At 38.0% G+C, this 21,405-nt stretch overlaps 1 protein-coding gene across 2 annotated transcripts in view; it reads left to right on the top strand.

The window, feature by feature from the left end:
• LOC150091195 (integrin alpha-9-like) overlaps window positions 1–21,405 on the top strand; it is a 688,379-nt gene that overhangs the window by 504,855 nt on the left and 162,119 nt on the right. For both annotated transcript variants that reach the window (XM_090374615.1, XM_090374611.1), the window contains exon 17: window positions 4,074–4,211. In XM_090374615.1, the coding sequence (XP_090230741.1) occupies window positions 4,074–4,211 (138 nt within the window). The remainder of the gene's footprint in view (window positions 1–4,073; window positions 4,212–21,405) is intronic.

Raw genomic sequence — 21,405 nt, 5'->3', positions numbered from 1 at the left:
AATTACTAATGACCTCACACAGATTGTTCATTTACATACCAGAATACCAGACAATCCTCACCACACAGCCAACATGCCCAATCTTTTTCTCACAAACAACCCTTCTAAGCACACGGTCGAGGTCAGTGGTCCTCAAGGCACCTCAGATCAAAACTTGGTGATGGCCTCTTCTCCAGTGGTGCCTTTCTCTCATGGCCATTCTTAACCTCATGTTGCTTGGCATTACAAGAATACAAAATGGGATGATATGCTAGATTTGTTTTCTTCTTTACCTTGGTCGGATTACTATTTCAAAACTTCTGATTTCAGTGTTTGCTCAGTGAAATTATTCTTGTAGTAATGGAATACTTTATTCCACACTCCACCTTCAAATCTCAATCTTTATCTAACCCTTGGTTTTCCAATAAATGTGCTAAGGCTGTTCAAGAGAAGAATGCTGCATATCATAATTAGCTTGTTTCTAAATCTTCAGTTTCATTTTCTGCTTACACCAAAGCTCGGAATGATTGTAAAGCAGTTACTAATCAGTCCAAACTAGATTTCGAACAGGCTAAGAGTAGAAAACTTGCTTCTTGTCCAACTGGTAGCCGGGCATTCTGATCTCTTGCCAAAGCTATTGGTCACAACTTTTGCCCATCTCTGTTCCCACCTCTGTCTAAACCAGATGGTTCTATTACCACTTCAGCCAAGGATAAAGCTGACCTGCTAGCATCCTATTTTTCGTCCAGCTCATGTATTAATGATCTTGGTAAACCATCTCCCACCATTCCCAGTACATGCCATTATGCCCCCAGTGTTCTTCCATCAAAAGGATGTCAGAAGGATTTTGAACAACCTTGATGTTAAGAAAGCTGCAGGTCCTGATGGTATTTCTCCACTTATTCTGAAAACCTGTGTTCCTGAACTTAATCCTGTTCTGTGTCGCCTTTTTTCACTTTTTTATTGCAGAGGTGTTTTTCCGTCTGCTTGGAAATTTGCTCATATCCAGCCAGTTTCTAAAAAGGGTGACAAATCCCTTCCTTCCAATTATCGTCCCGTTGCAACTGTGCAGAGATGTACTAACGCAGCATACATGCATAAGTCTAAACTCGCTGTGATAGGCCAAAGCTTGCACCCTTGCTATTTTAAAGGAGTGAGTTTCTTACGAGTCCATTATTATGCTAACAAAAAGGCATGGGTCACCAGGAACATCTTTTCTGATTGGTTTCACAAACATTTTGTACCAGCAGCTCATGCTCACTGCAGGGAAGCTGGACTGGATAATGGCTGCAAGATTTTGTTATTTCTTGACAACTGTTCTGCTCTTCCTCCAGGTGAAATGCTCATCAAAAATAATGTTGATGCGTGTACTTCCCCCAAACATGAATTCATTAATTCAACCATGTGACCAGGCTATCCTTAGATCAATGAATTGTAAATATAAAAACACTTATTTGAACAGCATGCTGGCAGTAGTGAACAGAGGTGTGGAGACAGTTATGCATATCTGGCACAACCTTTGGCCTGCGACTATGTTCAATGATGATGATGAAGAAGCTAATAATTTTGAGAAAAAAAAATGATGCCTGAACTTCTTACATATGCAAAAACAGTGCCTTCAGAGTTTTTTTTTTTTTTTTTTATGAAAACCCCAAACACGAGAGGTATTATAACCAAAAGTATTTAGTATTGTGCATGGGTAGGAGGCTGAGATGATGAAAGAAGATATTTGTTGACATTACACTTGAACTTCTGTAGATTGCAGTCATCAGGAAATAAGTATGAGGGAAGGTTTTTCCAGAAAATAGAAATTGAATGAATAAATGAGGAAGAACAAAAGTTGACTCTGTAAGTTTGAAGTTGGACAGTAAAAGTTGAGTGGTAATGGCACGTGTTCAGACTGCTTTGAAATAGAGAGCAGGAATTATAGAAGCCAGTTCAGAAGAACAGTGCCCATGAAAGTACCTAGAGAAAAGGTATGCACCAGAAACAGAACGTCTATAAGACGGAGTGGAGAGACTTTGTTAGAGATGAGTCATTAATTAACCTAACTGCCTGCTTCTGAATGGAAGCTAGAAGTCTGAGAGAGGTTTTGGGGGCACCTCCCCAGATCTGGGAACAGCATTCCATGGTAGGGTGGATTTGTGATTTGTGCAGAGTGAACAGCTGCTCGGAAGAAAAGTAGCGCCGAGAGCAAAAGAGAAACCCCACTTTTTTAGATGCAGGGGGAGCAATATTTGTAATGTGCTTATGCCGAGAGAGATTAGAAATCAGGATAATAATCCCAAAAGAGATATGCCATCTTGCCTAGAAATCTGAGTGTCATCAAAGATAAGCATAGGATCAGAAGAATCCTTTTTTGAGATATATAAAACAGAACTAAGTTTTAGAGGGATTGAAATCGACTAAGTTATCTTTGCTCCACTGGGGGATTACTTGGAGATCAGCATTTAAGGAATTGGTAGTGGATATTCAAGAAGTTGTTGAAGCTGTTTGATCAGGGTAAGGTTTCTCTAACTGAAAAGTGGAATGTAATTACTATCATCAGCAAAACTATGGAGAGGATTTCCAGTCAATGAAAGGAGGTCATTAATGTACAAGACAAAAAGAGCGGGATAAAGAACTAAACCTTAGGGAACACCAGAATTAGTGGAGAAGTTAGAAGTCAGAGAAAAAAACTGGATATACAATTACAAAAACCCGGAGGCAAACCATACAATGGAAGCTTATTTAGAAGACATTATGCTAAACACGATCAAAAGCCTTTGAAATGTTAAGGGCAACTGCTTGAGTTTCACCAAACATTTCCATTGAATTTGCCCATAGATGGGTAGCATAAGCTAGAATATCACCAGTGGGTCAACACTGATGGAATCCATACTGGTGATCATTGATCAGATGGAAAGTCTCTAGATAGTTTAAGAGTTGGCATTTAATTGATTTCTCCATTACTTTAGAAAGAGTAGAAGTAATTGCAATGGGACGATAATTGGAATGGGGCTGTCTCATCAGCTGTAGTTAGTGTCTTCCTGGGGCAGTAATGCGAAAATAATGTTTCTTCAGCATTAAAGACTTGTTCTGCCATCAGATTTTCATCAGCGATTATCCTGGCAAACTTGTCAATGAATTTCTCTGCTGCCTCATGATCCACAGATGCTTTATCACCACAAATCTTTAAAAATGTAATGCTGTTTCTTTTCTGGAATTTTTGTAACAGACCAGTTGAATATTCACAGTTCACTTCAATTTTCAGTTCTTTATGATAGGTCTTTGCTAATTCCATGATCAGCTGACTGGTAAGTGACGTGTTCACTGCAGCGCTGATGGATCCACTCTTTCAAAACAAATCGAGACCTTCATTTTTAGTAGCTTTATGCAGTGTTTTTCTATTTTTCATTAACTTCTGTTATCACTCTTAGCATAGAACTTGAACAGTTTATTATTCTCTTTCTTCAAGTCATAGATGATGGTTGTTCCAACACCAGACTCTTCTGGACATCTCAACTTACACTGCTGCCCAGTTCATTCAACAAATTCTTTCTGTTCTATATAGATAAACTTAAATGCCACCCCTTCTTCTTATCACTGTTAACTGGGGTATCAGGTTTTTTTTGACATTTTCAACAATATCTTTGCACCACAGAGCAGAGAATAAACTAAACAAACAGTGAGTAACAGACATAGACCACCTTGGGTTGATGATAATTGTGCTTTACTGATGTTAGCACACCACGTCACAGCTCTTTCCTGCCAGGGCTTGCAGTTTACAGAACTTTGAAGTATTTTTCAAAAAGTTTTTTTTTTTTTTTTGGTTTTTGGAATTTCGTATTGAGGATACTCAACCTGTAGTAATTTCTTTTAAAGTCTCCATAAATTCCTGCAATCAGTATTTATAAATTTTTATTTTATTTTTTTGAAATTTACTTGTTTATATCCTTGTCTGTGAATAATGCATACACATGAAATGACAAATAAAATAAAGCTTCTTTGTATTTTGTATGCAAATTTAAATAACAATTAGTAGTGTTGAAGTGTTTTGTTTTCACTAGTTACTTTATGGTAAAAACACAAATTTTCTGGGTTTTTTTTTATAGAAAAATGTACGAGATATAATTACGCCTTTATTATTTCGTTTGTCTTATGATTTGGCTAATCCAGTGAGTAATAATAAAAAATTCCATGCAAGTTCTCCTGTCCTTGATAGGAAGGTACCCAACTTTATCACACGTGAGGTGAGTGTTGCTCATTTTATTTGTATGAATTATTTGATTATCTTTAAAACAATAGAATATGAAGGGGGAGCTTACACGTCACTAAGCAGTCAGGTGCACAAGATCTGTTGAAATAGTATCCAGACTAGTATGACGTTATGAAGGTTGGCTCCTTTTAAATTGGTTCTTGAAGTGATACACTTAGCCTAACAATTTTCCCACTCTTGGAAGCACTTCAGAACAGCCGATTTCGAAGTTGCCAAAAAACTGAGCTATCCTATTTATTTGATTATTATCAAATTAATGTCTTTTCACGATTATTTTTTTTACAGTCTAGATGACAAAGTCTCATGAGTCCGCATCAGATGTATATGAGTGTTGTTTGGCTTAATCAATTTTGTGTTTGATCAGGAAACTCTATGCAATTAGTGGCAAATATATTGTTGCATCATTATTGCCCCTTGACATGAGCACATGAATGTAGCCAGCATGTTTGACACGCACTGCGACTCATAGAAATTCAGAAAGGGGATCTGGTGGTTGAGGGGCCCAGATTCAACACACCACTTTAACCTCTGCTTCAACAAGACAGGTAGGTGGTTATGGAAGAATTGGCTAGGATCAATCGGCTAGTGGGTTCACCTTTGTAGGTCAACAGTGGCAATGCTATGGTCCTACCCTCATGGTATGAGGGACAGGATTCAGGCTGGCAGCAGTACAGATATGGTGACTGGGTAGCCTTGGCATCCTATTCCCAAGTGCATTTATTGCTTGCTAGGTAGTGGGTATCCCGTTTGGGCCCCATGGTTGGTGTGGAGCCCGGACGCTGAACAATATAAAAAACATCATGAATTCTGATAAACTTATTTCTTTGAGGGTCCCAAGTCGGTCTCTATCTGCAAATGTGGACAGAGAGACACATATAAAGCTAATGCTGCAAAGAGACCCAGAACTGAAATACCATCAGAACCTATCCCAAGATTTTTAATCATGCATTCCAACAGTGAAAATCCTATTGGGAAAATGTTGCCTTTTTTATACAGAAAGGTTTAGAGGGATTAGCAGGTTCCCATAAATAAGTTAAGAGGCTTCGATTTAGGGACCTCTTATTTGAAATCAAAAATGACAGGGATTATGTGGAGCTACCCCTAGTAACATCACTCAGAGGAATGATTGCCGTAACACCACATAGAACACTCAATTCATCGAGAGTTATAATTTCAGAGTCAGACCTCCTCGAAGAGGAAATCTGCTCTGAATTAAAACCAAGTGAGTGGCTGCTGTTAAAAGAATTTTTGCATGTAGGGATGGGAAACTCGTTCAAACCAGAAACATCATCCTGGTATTTAATTCACCAATGTCACCCAATGAAACAAAGCTGGCTATATTAATTGTGTAGTGTGTCCATATATTCCAGATCCTATAAGGTGCTTCAAGTGCCAGAAATATTGACACTTGCAAATGGTGCATTGTGGAGCCCTTGCATGTGCTCGATGTGCTACAAAGGGCCACAAAACAATGGCATGTTCAGCTGCAAAGTCCACTTGCATTAACAGACAACCAATACCCAGCTTACTCATGAGCATGCCAAAGGTGGAATGAAGAAAAGGAAATTCAACTTAAGGCAGAGCTGAATATACCTTATCAGGAGGCAAGAAAAGCAGTGAAACCTTTAAATATCAACAAACTCACCTATGCCCAGAAGGTAGTAGGGAGATGTTCCATCAGAACTCAGAGGGAAATGACCGTTCCTCCAAAATGGTCATTCACTCACATTGCATGTTACCTCTTAAGCTCACAACAACCCGCACAGAAAGATCAAATGGCTGCCACTCCCATATCAGTACCACCTAATGCTCCACAAGTAACAAAAGTAATTGCTAGAGAAAAGACCAAGAAGGTTGCAGTAACCCATAGTTCCCAAGGAAATATGAATATTGAGGAGGAGGTACAAGATGAATCAATCTTGGAGTGCTTTGCTGAGCATCCATACTTCCCCAAAAGAGATAAATTGAAGACTGAGAAAAGTAAGCCCTCAGCACCTTGGAAGCTGCATGATGGACCCACCAAGTGAAAATAATGGCTAAATTGCTACAGTGGAACTGTTATGAATTCCAGCAAACAATGAAGACATTAAGACCCTCCTGGAAAAGAATGAGCCAATTTGTTTTTGCTTAAAGAACGCATACATGAAGGCAAATGAAAACCCTTCCTTTCATAATACTACTATCATTCATAAGGACAGAACTGGGAATGGACCTGCTCATGGAGCTGTTGCTGTTCTTCTGGGCAACCATACCCAATTTTAACATATTCCACCCTCCACCAACATAAAGTGGTAGCAGTTTGCTTTATGGCAGGGTTTTTACTGACAGTCTGTTCAGTTTATTTGCCACCTGGGGCTGATAGAGAGACCTTGAGAGGGCCCAGAGAGACCTTGGTGATCTCGTTGTGCAGCTGCCTACTCCTGTCTTACTCCTGGGCAATTTCAATGGACATAACACCCTGTGAGATAGTGCTGACATTAATGGAAGGGGACGTGTCATAGAGCATATGCTCATGGACAATGACCTTTTCCTTCTTAATGTGGGAACTAATATCTTTTTCCACATGCTTACCCATATGTTCTCTGCCATTGATCTCTCTCTCTCTCTCTCTCCCTCCCCCAGTTGACCAACACTAAAGCTAACATAATAGATGCGTTATTGCAGAACCAACTACAATAGCCAACGTTTTTGGGGGAGTCATTTTCTACCATCTCATTAACAGCTTCATACTGGCCAGAATTCCTGGTCCTGAAAGACAAACACGGAAAGCAGCTGATTGATTAACTTCGCATTGAAAAATTCTCACCCTTATAATGGGGCATTTACCCTAGAAGAGTTAAAAACAGGTCTAATTGTAACCAGAGCAAGTGCTGCTTGACCAGATCTCGATTATGATATGATCAAACTCCTATCAGCAAAATCCATGGACCAACTGCTCTCTTTGTATAATAGAATCTTTCTAGAAGAGCAGTTTCCAGATGACTGGCATAAGGCAATTATGTTTGACTTTCCTAATCCAGGAAAAGAACCCAGAATTGTGACAAACTACTATCCTATTACTCTGACTAGCTGTTTGTGCAAAATTCTGGAGTGAATGATCAACACCCGATTATTATGGTATTTGGAGTCAAATGGGCTCCTCTCCAGAGTGCAGTGCAGCTTTTGAAGGAATAGGTCCATTTTAGACCATTTAATTAGGCTTGAAACATCCATTCAAGATGCCTTTTTAAAAGAGAGCACCCAGTGTCTGTTTTCTTTGACATGGAAAAGCGTATGACACAACTTGGAGATTTGGAATTTTAAAAGACCATCGGTCTTAGAGGTAATCTCCTAACCTTTATTAAAAACTTTTTATCGAATTCTTGGTTCCAAGTTTGTGTGGGATCTACCTGCTCTTGGCCCTTTTGCCAAGAGGAGAGAGAGTAGCCCAGGGATCAGTTTTAAGTGTTATGCTTTTGCCTTCAAAGTGAATTCCATTGTAGAACATCTTACTTCAACTGTAAGCTGTACCCTCTGTGTTGATGATTTTAGCATATTTTATCAATCTTGCAACATGAGGGTTATGGAGAGACAACTGCAATGTGCCTTTGATCATCTGAACTCGTGGGCAGTGAATAATAGGTTCAGGTTCTCACAAAAGACAACCTGAATTGAGACTTGGACAGAATGCTATTCCAGTAGTTCCTTAGACAAGATTTTTGGGGTTGTGTTTGATAAAAAGTTGACCTACCTACAAACATTCATCAACTACATATGAAGTGCACAAGATCAGAATATCCTAGTTTTAGTTTCTTCTAATTCCTGGGGTACTGACCAATGCACTTTATTGTGCCTCTATTATGTATTTGTGCATTCCAAATTCGATTACGGGGCTCAAGTATACTCACCTGCTAGACTCGGCATACTGCGATGGCTCAATCCCATCCATCATAAAGCGATCCCTATTGCTACTGGAGAATTTTGAATGTCTCCTGTTCAGCGTCTTTATGTCGAAGAAAATGAACCTTCGTTATTGCTTTGTCAGAAGCAGTTGTCTCTACAGTATGCTTTCAAATTGAAATTCCTGCCAGATCATCCCATGTGGACACCCATTTTTGAATCATGTTGGGAAAATCTATACAAGGCTTGTCAGACTGCCAATCATCTATGCAGGATCCGTATCTAATGGCTACTCAGATTTGGACATTACAGTAGACAATGCTGCCCATCACCACGGCAACCCTGTCCACCCTGGCACGAGTTCCACCTTGCGACTTCTCTCTTAACAACTGGAGAAAGGACAGTACTCCATTTGCTGTCTACCCACAGCTCTTTTCAGCTCACTGATCTGAACATTCTGACTTTCTGCTAGTCTACACAGATGGTTTGAAGTCATAAATAGCTGTGGGTTTGCAGTTGTCTTCCTAGACACTACAATATCTGAGCAGATCTCTCTTGAATGCAGCATATTCACTGCAGAGCTGCATGCAGTTGAGCTAGCCTTGGATTAAATACAAACCAGCCACCAACAAAAATGTTTTATATACAGGGTGATTCAGGAGAAATAGTAAATATTTTGGGAGGTTATAGCATCGATTATTCTGAGTAAGAAAGTTTATATAAACGTGTCTAATTCTCAATGGATATGGAGATTCAGCTGTTTGAAACTGGCACGCACAGCTCCCTGAATCAGATGTAACCAAGATGCAGTTATAACTTGATGCTGTTTGGTGTTAGAAGTGCTGTTAAGAATGCCGCACACCTTCACACATGCTGAATATGCCGATGTGTTTGTTTATGGTTTTTGTGGTGGAAGTGTTACTGCTGCTTGTAGAGAATACCGTTGATGGTTTCCTAACTGCGGAATACCAGATTCAAGAGCGTTTACACCAAACTGCATGAGACTTGTACAGTTCCCAGCACTCATATTTCTTTTGAACGTGCAAATGAATAAAATGTGGATAAAATAGAACACATTCTTCAGTTGGTAGAATGTAGTCTTACTATTAGCACAAAGTTTCCGGCATCCCCCTCCCCCCATACTTCTCCTTCAACCCATGCACGGTACTAAGTACTATAGGTTTTGATACCTTTCGTGTTTGGGATTTTCATAAAAAAAAAAAAAAAAAAAAAAATTAGCACATGAAGAATTGCTATGTGTATCGATGTTCCACAGACAAGAGTATGGTGAAAATTACACAAGCACGGCTTGTATCCATTTCACATACAGCAGGTGCATCACCTTCAACCAGGAGACACTTGGAATTTTGTTGGTGGTAAATGCTAATCTCTGATTAATTCCATTAATACTGTTTGGTGATGAAGCTACCTTCATCCGTGACGGTATCAACAACATAGGTGGTCAGACGAAAATCCACAAGCCACTGTAGAAATAAATTTTCAACATCACTTCCCTGTAAATGTGTGGTGTGGTATCATTGATGATCAGTTTACTTGGCCTCTTGTGTTACAAAATCGTCTTACAGGGCCCATTTACCTAGAATTTCTGCAAAACAAACTTCCACTACTATTAGAGGATGTTCCCTTGGCTACAAGGATTGGTATGTACTTTCAGAATGACGGAACTCCTTCACATTATACCATCTGGTGATACAATATCTAAATCGAACTTTCCCTGAATGATGGATTGGTCATGGATGTGAGGACTCCATTCACAAAGTAACAGTTACTCTGTATGTAAGCGGGATGCCAAGTTAGCTTAGAGCATCATACACACATTTCCATTAAGTCTTGACCCTCTCAGGACCAAAGGGAAAGGTGACTTATGGCATGGTGACTCATGGAATGGGCAGGCTGCAAACAAGTTATGAGGTTAAGCCTGTAATTGAGTATTGGCAGTATAGTCTGTGCAGGAACTGTAAAGAGGAAGTTGTTCTATCTCGACACCACATAGGACATTGTCACTTGACACATGGCTGTTTGCTGAGGGCAAATAATTGTCCTGTGTGTTGAAATTGTGACACAATTTTAACACTACACGATATTTTAACTGAATGTGCATATTTTAATAATGATCATTGCTTGTGTTTTAGCCATCTGTCTGAGCCCTATACGCTTAGACAGATTTTATTGGATGATGACAATTTGTCAGATATCTAAGTTTCTACAACATATTAATTTATATAATTTTATCTAGAATGCTTTATTACTGTTTTATTTCATACTCTCTTTTATAATAATATTTTAATTAATTATACTATTTTATTCTTCTATTCTGTACCTTTTGACTTTGCACATTATAGCCTGAGATGCTTATGCACCATAAAATGCTTATACAAACAAAAGCATTATTATGGTGAAGAAACTGTATTTTGAGTTCCACTTTTATGGTCTTTTTCTTTAGCAGACTCTTCAACATGGACATATGTATGTGATGAGGAGGCCTCCCAGTGATGCTGCTGTATTTTCTTCATCAGCATCACTGGAATCCAATGCCCATACCTTGGTTCCATGGTTACATCACTAGGACCAGCATGTGCAGCCATGTATTGCAAACTGGGGAAACTTGGATAGGGGATGGGTGTGGGCCCATCCATAATACACCACTTTGTCAACAGTATTCCATTTAGTCACTTCCCTTTGGTCCTGAGACATGGTCAAGTCAATGGAAATGTGTGTATGATGTTCTAAGTGAACTTGGTGTCCCACTTGTGTACGCAGTACCTTTTACTTTGTGAATGGGCGACCTCACATAGGGTTGCTTGGTGGGTGAGGTACTTAAGGCATCAGAAATTTTTATTTTACTCTTATGAGTAATTTTAATTCATCTTTTTCTTCTGGGGTTCCAACAAGGCCCATACCTAATTGATCAGATGAAAGTAATAACACCAACCCAAAAAGAACCAGAACAGATGATACCAAATCATTGACACTTCTTTTCCTTATTCTCCATTCCACTGGACAGCAATGGAATGGAGAATATGGAGGATAAGTTTCAGTTGGGCATTTGGGAAAATTTCACGCTTCTTAACTGAAAGGATTAGAAGGGTTAGCAAGGTCCTCAAAATCTGTGAGAATGCTATGATCTGAAGATTTTTTACATTAAAAACGTTTTTACCAGTGTTATTTGGAAAAAACTGTTATGTTACCTAGAAATCGTCACAAAACCCAACACGCATGCATTGTACTTGTTGCATGCAGTGATGCAACAAGTACTATGCGTGTGCCCAAGAAAACTCAATTGTACGCAACAAGTGCAGTGACACAAGTACAATTGAGGAGTGACGCGCTATGTTATATCAGCATAATGATTAATATGCAAGTGACTGTGCCAAAATCTACAGCCCAGCATTCAAAGGAGTATTGTGAAAGAAAGAAAGGGAAGTTGGAAAGAAATGTGAATTCAGATGAAATTCAACAAGTGTTTTGTTATGCCTGGGAGTTCTCAAACTGCACCCAAAAAAACTAGAGCTGAAATAATGAAGGAATATTGTGAATGGAAGAAAAGGAAATTAGAAATTCAAACTATTCCAAAATCATAAATTCAACCACAGAGTTCTATGTCTGATACTTGTCAACCACAGAGTTCTACTATGCTCGATACTTATTAGGAATCTAAAACTCCAGCAAAACGAATGAAGGAATATTGTGCATGAAAAAAAGCAAAATTAGAAATTAAAAAAGCAAAATTAGAAATAATGAGATTCCTGACTATATCCCTATAGTGTCTACATGAGCTGACAGTGAGTTTGAAAAACTAGTGTACAAAAACCCATTTGGATTTAGTTGTAATGTTTGTGATCGTTTATGGTTTCAATTAGATTTGAAACCATTTCCAACAACTTCATATGAATTACCGTATTTCCCCATGGATAAGAACGCACCTTAATTTTGGGGCCCGAAATTTGAAAAAAAAAAAAAAAAAAAATGTATTACATAAAGTTATTGAACTCAAGTTTTACTCATCATAAAATTCATACAACTCCTCATCACTGTCAAAACTCCCATCCATTAGCTTGTCCTCATCTGTGTCTGATGATGAATCACTGTCTTCATATATTGCCTCGTCCTCAGTTCCATCTATGGCATTTGAAATGCCACACTTATTAAATGACTTGACAACGATCTCAATCTTGATATTATCCCAGGATCTTTTCACCCAGGTACAAACTTCTCCTATAGTTGGTTTCTTCACTCTTCCTGCTGGTGTCAAATTGTCCCCAGAAGACTTCATCCATTGGTTCCATTCATCTCTCATGGCAGCTTTGAAGGGTTTGTTAATGTTGACATCAAGTGGTTGGAGCTGGGATGTCAAGCCTCCAGGTATGACAGCAAGTTTTGTTTTTTGCTCTGCAGCAATCTTCTTTGTATTTTTTGTTATGTGTGCCCTGAACTGATCAAGCACCAATAGGGCAGGTTTGCGTAAGAGCCTACCTGGTTTCCTACTCCAAACTTTCTCAAACCAGATCTTCATTCAATCCTGATCCATCCAGCTCTTCTCATGAACGTGGACAATCACTCCTCGAGGAATGTCTTCTTTTGGCATTGTTTTGCGTTTGAAAATCAGCATAGGAGGCAGCTTACAAGTCGGCACAACAAGCTAGAACAATTATAATGGCTCTTTTCATGTCCACTTGTCTTCACAGTTACAGTTTTCACCCCCTTCTTATCAACAGTTCTGTTACTTGGGACATAAAATTGAAGGGGGACTTTGTCTATATTTGCAATCTGTCCCAACTCAAACTGATGTGGCTTCCCACATTGAATGACAAAACGATGAAATTCAAGGTCCTTCTGCTCATAGCTTTCAGGCATCTTTTGGGCAAGTGTGGTGCATGTACGCATGCTTAGTCCATTCCATTTCATGAACCTGAAGCACCAATTGTGTCCTCCTTTGAAATCAGTAACTTCTTTTTCATCAGCAATTCTTCTTGCCTCATGCTGAACCATCTTTGTGGACACAGGAATTCCAATTGCCCTTTGCTCTTCAATCCATATCTTCAATTTCCTGTCTAAATCAGGCCATTTTGCTGACTTGCCTCTAATGGTCTTCTTCTGCCGTGGCGTTTTTAGTAGGGTTTCTTCTTCCCGTAGCCAGTCTCGGATTGTTTTCTCAGTTGGAGGAGGACCAAACTTACGTTTAGCAGCACAATTTCCATTCACTTTTGCAAACTGGATCACTTTTAACTTGAATTCAGCACTGTACAAAAATCTTTTCTGAGCCATTTCTGGGCTGAACGTGGCAAAACGTAACCTAATATACCGGTAACAAGCGCGAAACAATGAGCGCAAAGACAACAAGTGCAAAAAAGCGGGAAATGCAATTAAAAAAAAAAATCTACACCCACTGTATAAGATGCACCCAGTTTTTAGATGCCAAATTTTTCGAAAAAAGGTGTGTCTTATATATGGGGAAATATGGTACTTCAAAATGAATTTCATTTACAAGAAGTGAGTACTTTCATGATGTGTAATACATGTCATACTTCATTAAAAGAGGGGTGGATACCAACTATGGCCACGTCAAATGAATTTATATATCCAACATATCCTGCTGATTTACCTCCACTGGACGTTGTAACTGAGTGTTTGATATCACCACGATTATCCTTTATGCAAATTCGTTGTTTACATTATGAACATGGTCAATATGGGATCATTGGACAAGTAATAAATATACCAGTTAACGTAAATACGATGGTTCATCAATTACCTAGAGAATTAATGACAATTATGCCATTAATGTACATATAAAATGAAGACTGATACATAATCATCATATCTATAAGGATGTGTGCAGAAGAAAATAGTGAAAATGTGGTTATGGTATTTGTATATGGTTATGGTATTTCATCTTTGTATAAAAGTGAGTGAAGATTTCTTGGGAACAAATGATGATAGTGAACAGGAACATTCAGATGAAATTGTGGAACCTGTCAGAAATAATGATGAACTATTGATAATTCCATAACAAACATTATTATGGTCTGAAGATAAATATTTATGTATAGCACCGGCTCAGAAATTATCTCCAACAAGTTTCATATTTGATATACATTCAGAAGAACTTTCTTTTCCAGATATATATTTGGGACATGCACGAAAATTTAAAAATGGATTGAAAATTACTCCCTTTATGATGGCATCGAGTGAAATTCGTAGATCTGATCATCGTGGAGTAACTCCCCAACATTTGCTATATATGGCAATGAAAATTATGTGAATGTGTACTGCAGAAAATTTGCAAATTGCATTTAAATCAGTAGGAAGAACAGCTAACATTTCTCATTCTATATTGGAATCAGAAGAATTTATAAATAAGTCATTAGATTCTAACTTGGCATTTCTAAAATCAATTCCCAATTCAGCATATTATTGGAGTCAACGTAAATGAGATGTGCTTACCAGGATTCATCAATTAGAAAAACCTACAATGTCCTTGATGTTGAGTGCATGTGAATCAACATGGCCCGTATTACTATGTATATTATACAAATTTAGATTTAAATGAGAAATTACAACTAAAGAAGTTATGAATCTACCTTACCCGGAAAGAGCTACATTAATAAATGAAGACCCTGTAACGTGTGACATATACTTTAATAAAATTGTTGAGAGTATACTCAAAATTTTAAAATCGAAAACCTAGTCCTTTTGGGAAATATGTTGTGAATTTCTTTAAACGCATTGAATTTCAACATTGAGGAAGTTCACATGCACATATATTATTATGGATGAACAATGCATCCTCTGCACCATTATAAGAAAAATAAGGTGAGATGAAAGAAGCAATCTAAATGATAGATGCATTATCTTCTATAGAGAAAGCTTCAGATTATTCAAATTTATAGCAACATAAACATACTTTTACCTGTTATAAAAATAATAATGCAGACCAAAATGAATGTCGATTTGAAGCACCTTTTTGCCAATGTTGCAAATTTGTATATTTATACCGATGGCCACAAATGACAATTGAAGATTAGCTTATCGCAAAAAATATCGTAAAATGCATGACTCGTTAGAATTGGATAATCATGTTACTTTCAAAGAATTCTTTAAATCAAATCAATGCCAATCAGAAGAAAAATATCTAAATATTTTGAGGGCTGGTATCAAATGACCACGTGTATTTCTTAAATGCAAGATAGAAGAGCAATTTATGAATAATTACAATCCTTGGATTTTAGGAGTGCTCAATTCTAATTCGGATTTACAATTTATAGAAGAATATTCATGTGCAGCATATGTAGTTGAATATGTGAATAAAACTAATAAGAGAATAAGCAACCTGCAAAGGAAAATTATAGAGCTACAAGAAGAATATCCTGATATGGATATAACTGATCTAACATGGGCATTAAGTGTAGATGTATTGAATTCTATAGAGATGACCCCCACAAGAGTCATCTTGGTATTTATTACAATACCCAATGTTTGTGTCTTCAAGAGCGATTGAATACATGCCAATGGTATGGTCACATGAGCGTCAGAAATTACATAAATGAAAAGCTGAATCGGATCAACAACAAGTTGATAGTGAGTCTTATGAAAGAAATATGAAAGAAACATTAAAAGATATAACGCTTGCGCAATTTACTGCTCATTATCGAAAAGGAAATGGGGGTTGGGTGAAAAGACAATTTCCTAAAATAATTCGATATTGGAATTATAATACAACATATCTTCATGAACATGTACGCGAAATGGTAACTTTACATGTAATGATTTCCTGCAGTAAAGACGTTTTTAACGGCTGCCGCTGTGACATTATCACTGACACTATCAGTCTCAGAGTAGAGCGGCAGCAACTCATTATGTACCTGGTACATAATTACATAATTATTTTAATGGAAACCTGTGCCAAACATGACCAGCACTTCTGAAAGCCACATCCATGGGGAATACCTATCTCTGCAATCCCCATAAATTCTGAACTCTGTGTAGTGTCATATCAGAGTGGGATCTTCTCCTTCGTGTGTCTGTGAAGAAGATCATTAACAATCCTGCCAACCTTTGTATCGTGTGCAAACTTGGATATTTAGCCTGATATACCTTCATCAGTATCATTGATAATTATAGAAAACATCAATTGGCCCAACACTGAACCATGGGTGACTCCACTAATAACATTAGTCCAAGAAGAGCAGCATCCCTTGATTACTACCCTCTGTTTTCTCCCACTCAACCATCCCTTTATCCATAGAAGTAACTTTCCTTTTATATCTTACTTCTCCAATTTGTATAGCAGTCTTTCATGTGCAACAGTATCAAAAGCTTTAATGAAACCCAAGTTTATGATATCAATTTTTTTTTTTTTTTTGCATCCAGTTCCTTTGTGACAACATTGTAGTATCTAAACAAATTGGCCAGGCAAGACTTTCCCTTAACAAAAGCATACTGTGTCTGAACTCTAACTTCAGTCTTGTCTAGATGATCCTGCAATGCTTCTTTAACCAGTGACTATTATTTTCCCAGGAACGGAAGTTAAAGTAACATGTCTGTAATTACTCGTGTCTTATTTTGTTCCCTTTTGTGAATTGTGGATATGTTTCTACATCTCCAGTCCATGGGAACCTCCTCTGAATTCCAGAATGCTCTCATAATTATGGTTAAGGGCAGGGCCACCCACAAGCATGTTCAACTTGAATAGGCCCATGCACTCAAATGGTCTAATTAATAATATCCTCAGTGTCTTTCCACATTTCTACCAACAAGCCTACCACTGTCTAGTTATGCATATTATCGTCACTCGAAGAGCACTTGAGCGAGTCACTTGAAAATTGCTAGAAGTAGAGCATATACCATCTTATATCGAACATAGAACATTACTTAAAAATGTAATTTCTATGTTATACTCATTTTCAGTGATATCTGTGTTGTTTTTAACTTCTGGAGGTAAGGAAATAACAAACAGGGCCCTACAAATTTGAGGCCAGCACTGGCTAAGGGTTTCCTTACTTCCTTTGCTGCCTCCTTTAATGTAACTGGATAGATCCCATCCACCCCCAGGTGCCTTTCTTATGTTTAACTTAAACAATTTCTCCTCCACTTTTCTCTCGGTTCATACAAAATCATTTATCTCTCTGTTAGATACTGATGAACTCCTGGCCCCCACTTCCCTACAGAATTCCTTGTGTGACGGTACATGCAAAATGCTCATTCGGTTTGTCAGCTACTTGAGCAGAATCATCAACAGTTAAACCATCGATATCAGGTGTAATCTGATTCATCCTCTTCCTTGTACAGTTTACATAAATACAGAAATCTTTGCTGTTCTACATCCTTTGCCAAAGATTTCTTGTAATCTGCCTTCACTTGCCTAGCCTCCTTTGTGACAATTACAGACTAGTTTATATCTACCAGAGGCTTCTGTGTTGTCTGATAATTTATATGCATCCCATGTATTTTGTCCCCCAGGGTTCAGTGCTGGGCTCATTGTTGTTTTGTGTATTTATCAATGATATTGATGAAGGTATATATTAGTATATCAGGCCAATGTCCAAGTTTGCAAAGTTTGGCAGGGTTGTTAATGATGGTAAAGACAGTATGCTACTGCAACAGGATCTAGAAAAGTTAGGCAGATGGACTGAGAAGTGACAACTAAAGTATAACATTGACAAATGCAAAGTACTGCATAGGGGTAGCAGTAATCCAAGAGAAACGTACCAACTGTGTGGTACTACACTCAGGGAGGTGGAAAATAAAAAAGACCTGGGGGTAATTGTGCAGTCAGATATTAAATTCTCTGAGCAGTGCAGATGGAATGCCAGAGTGGGCCATGGAGTTTTGTAGTAGTACTGGCATGTGATGCAAGAAAAGCAAGTGTATGAGCTTATGCAGCATCAGCCAAAAAAAAAAAAAAAAAAAATCACACCATTCTCTCCAAATGCCTGTCCAGTTCCTCCTTAAATTTATTCACCCTATCAACTTCCACAATGAGAGATGGAAGTTTGTTCCAGCAATTAACCACCCACTGGCTAAAGGCAAATTTCCGTACATCTATTCTAGATCTGTCTTTTCTTAATTTGAATTTATGCCCCCTTAGGTTCGTAATCTGAATCAACCTATTAAAGGCCTTATACACCTCAATCAGATCACTGCACAGGTGCCTAGTCTACAGCCCCTGCAATTTGCAGAACTTAAGCCTCTCTTGGTAAGAGGATCCGTTCATTCCCCTCACCAGTCTTGTTGCCCTTCTCTGTACACGTTCAACCAAATCTACATCCTTCCTGAAATGAGGCCTCCAGACCTGTACGCAGTACTCATGGCATGAGTACTGGCATGGCCTGACCATTGCCTTATACAGAGGGACAATCATTCATTTTCCCTGTTAGCAAAATTCCTATATATCATCGACAAAACCCCATGACCTGCCCTGGCAGCTTGTCTGCATTGCTCAGAAAACTTCATATCTGACTGCACAATTACTCCCAGGTCTTTTTCAGTTTCTACCACCTTAAGTGTAGTACCACACAGTTGGTACTTTTCTCTCGGGTTACTTTTACCCATATGCACTACTTTGCATTTATCAAGGTTAAACTTCAGTTGCCACTTAGCCCATCTGCCCAAATTATCTAGATCCTGCTGCAGTAGCACGCTGCCATTACTGTCATTAACAACCCTGCCAACCTTTGTATTATCTGCAAACTTCGACACTAAGCCTGATATACCTTCATCAATATCATTGATAAATATACAAAACAACAGTGGACCCAACACCGAACCCTGTGGGACTCCACTAATAACATTAGTCCATGAAGAGCAGCACCCATTGATTACCACCCTCTGTCTTCTTCAACTTAACCATCCTTTTATCCATTGTAGCAACTTACCCTTAATACCATTCTGCTCCAATTTGTACAATAGTCTTCCATGTGCAACAGTGTCAAAAACTTTGCAGAAATCCAAATATATGATATCAAAATTATTTTTTGCATCCAGTTCCTTTGTAACCACATCATAATAACCAATCAGATTTGTCAGACAAGACTTTCCCTTAACAAACCCATGCTGTGTCTGAATTATTGCTGCAGTTTTGTCCAGATGATCCTGCAATGCATCTTTAACCAGTGCCTCAATTATTTTACCTGGAACAGAAGTTAAACTAACTGGTCTATAATTACTCGTCACTCTTCGATCCCCCTTTGTGAATTGGAGATACATTTGCATATCTCTAGTCCGTGGGAACCTTCTCTGAGTCCAAGGATGCTCTCATAATTATGGTTAATGGTTTGCTTAGTTGCTTTGCCACCTCCTTTAATATAACTGGATAGATCCCATCCACCCCAGGTGCTTTTCTTATGTTTAACTTCAACAATTTCTCTTCCACTTTGTTCTCAGTTATTACAAAATCATTAAGTACCCTGCTACAATCTGATAACCTTCTGGCATTTTCAAACCTTAATAATTCCTCAGGTGTGAATGTAGAAGCAAAATACTCATTCAGTTTGTTTGCTATCTGAGCAGGATCATCAACAGTCGAACCATCGATGTCAAGTGGCACAATCAGATTCATCCCCTTCCTTTTAGAGTTTATATAAATAAAGAAATCCTTGCTGTTTTTCTTAGCATCTTTTGCCAAGGATTTCTTGCAATCTGCCTTTGCCTGCCTAACCTCCTTTGTGACCTGATTACAGACTAGCTTATATCTGCCATAGGTGTACAGAATTGTCAATGATATATAGGAATTTTGCTAGCAGAGACAAGGTGATTATCTCCTTCTATAAAGCAATGGTTAGGCCACATCTTCAGTACTGTTTACTGGTCTGAAGGCCTCATTTTAGGAAGGATGTAGAGTTGCTAGAGTGAGTACAGAGAAGGGCAATAAGATTGTTGAGAGGAACAAAAGGGTGTGCTTATGAAGAAAGGCTTAAGTTCTGTAAGTTGCAGCATCTGGAGACTAGGCACCTGCGAGGTGATCCATTCAAGGCCTTATATGGTTTAAGCATTTGAATCTATAGCTCCACGAGGGGGCTATAGATTCAAATTGAGAAAAGACAGTTGTAGAATAGATGTGTGGAAGTTTGTCTTTAGCCGCTGGGTAACAGACTTCCATCTGTTGTGGATGTTGATAGCTTAAATAAATTTAAGGCTGAACATTTGGAGTGACTGGATGGGTGAAATGGGAAGGTTTTTGTTTTTTTTTTTGGCTGATGCTATGTAAGCTTGCATTCTTCCATCATATGCCTCGACTAATGCTAATGCTAATTTTTCTTCTCTGACATGAGTCTCATTAGTAAATTTGACATCCATTTTGGCAAAAGCAGCTAGATTTTTCAGTAGCCAATGCGGGACATCTGGAACACTTTCTTTAAAAATACACCAATGCATTTAACTGCTCAGAACATAGAGTACATAGAAATTGTAATAATTTCAATATTTAGAGATAGTTTTAGTAGAAATAAAATTAGAAATTGTAAATCAAATTAGAAAACCATTTATTCAAGTTAGTTGCAAAAAAAATAAATAAATAAATAAACTAATAACAATTCAATAAAATGGTACATTTAAAAATATCAATACTTTTGAGCCAAATGAATTTGTTTTGCCAATGTAGAATTATTGCATAAATTAATGTAAAACTCCATTATGTTTAACATGGGCAAGGGCCCATGTTAAACATAAGCATAGCTTTTACCGCATCCACCTCCATTGTTTTTTCTGACGTCCAAAGCATATTCATTATGCTTTTTTTTTTTTTTTATCAGTAAAGGGAAGTGGTTTTTTTTTTTTTTGCTGATGGTATGTAAGCTTGCTTTCTTGCACCATATGCCTCAACTAATGCTAATGCTAATTTTTCTTCTCTGCCACGAGTCTCATTAGCAAATCTGACATCCGTTTAGGCAAAATCAGCCAGATTTTTATGAAATGGGAAGGTTTTTTTTTTGCTGATGCTGTATAAGCTTGCTTTCTTGCATAATATGCCTCAACTAATGTTACTGCTAAGTGGGAAGGGGAAGTTTGATCTTTTCTCTGATAAGTTTGTTCTATTATTTTAACAATTTTTGGTATATTCAAAATTAAGAAAAGGTTGCATGAAGTAATGAAATTTTTGGATATGACATACACATGGTAAGAACATACTCAGTTGCTTGACATAGCATGGCCTCGACAATGCTCATTGCATATACACTACTTGGACACCTCTAGTCACTATCTGCCAGAGTAGAGGCAGCAAAATTATGCACTCGGTGATCTGGAAACCTCCTAGGGAGTTACCACTAGGT

The sequence above is a fragment of the Mastigoproctus giganteus genome, chromosome 1 (genome assembly GCF_048544385.1).
Source record: "Mastigoproctus giganteus isolate SK-2022 chromosome 1, ASM4854438v1, whole genome shotgun sequence".
NCBI lineage: Eukaryota > Metazoa > Arthropoda > Arachnida > Uropygi > Thelyphonidae > Mastigoproctus > Mastigoproctus giganteus.
The sequence above is the reverse complement of the archived record's forward strand: the minus strand, read 5'-3'. Positions and strand labels throughout refer to the sequence as shown.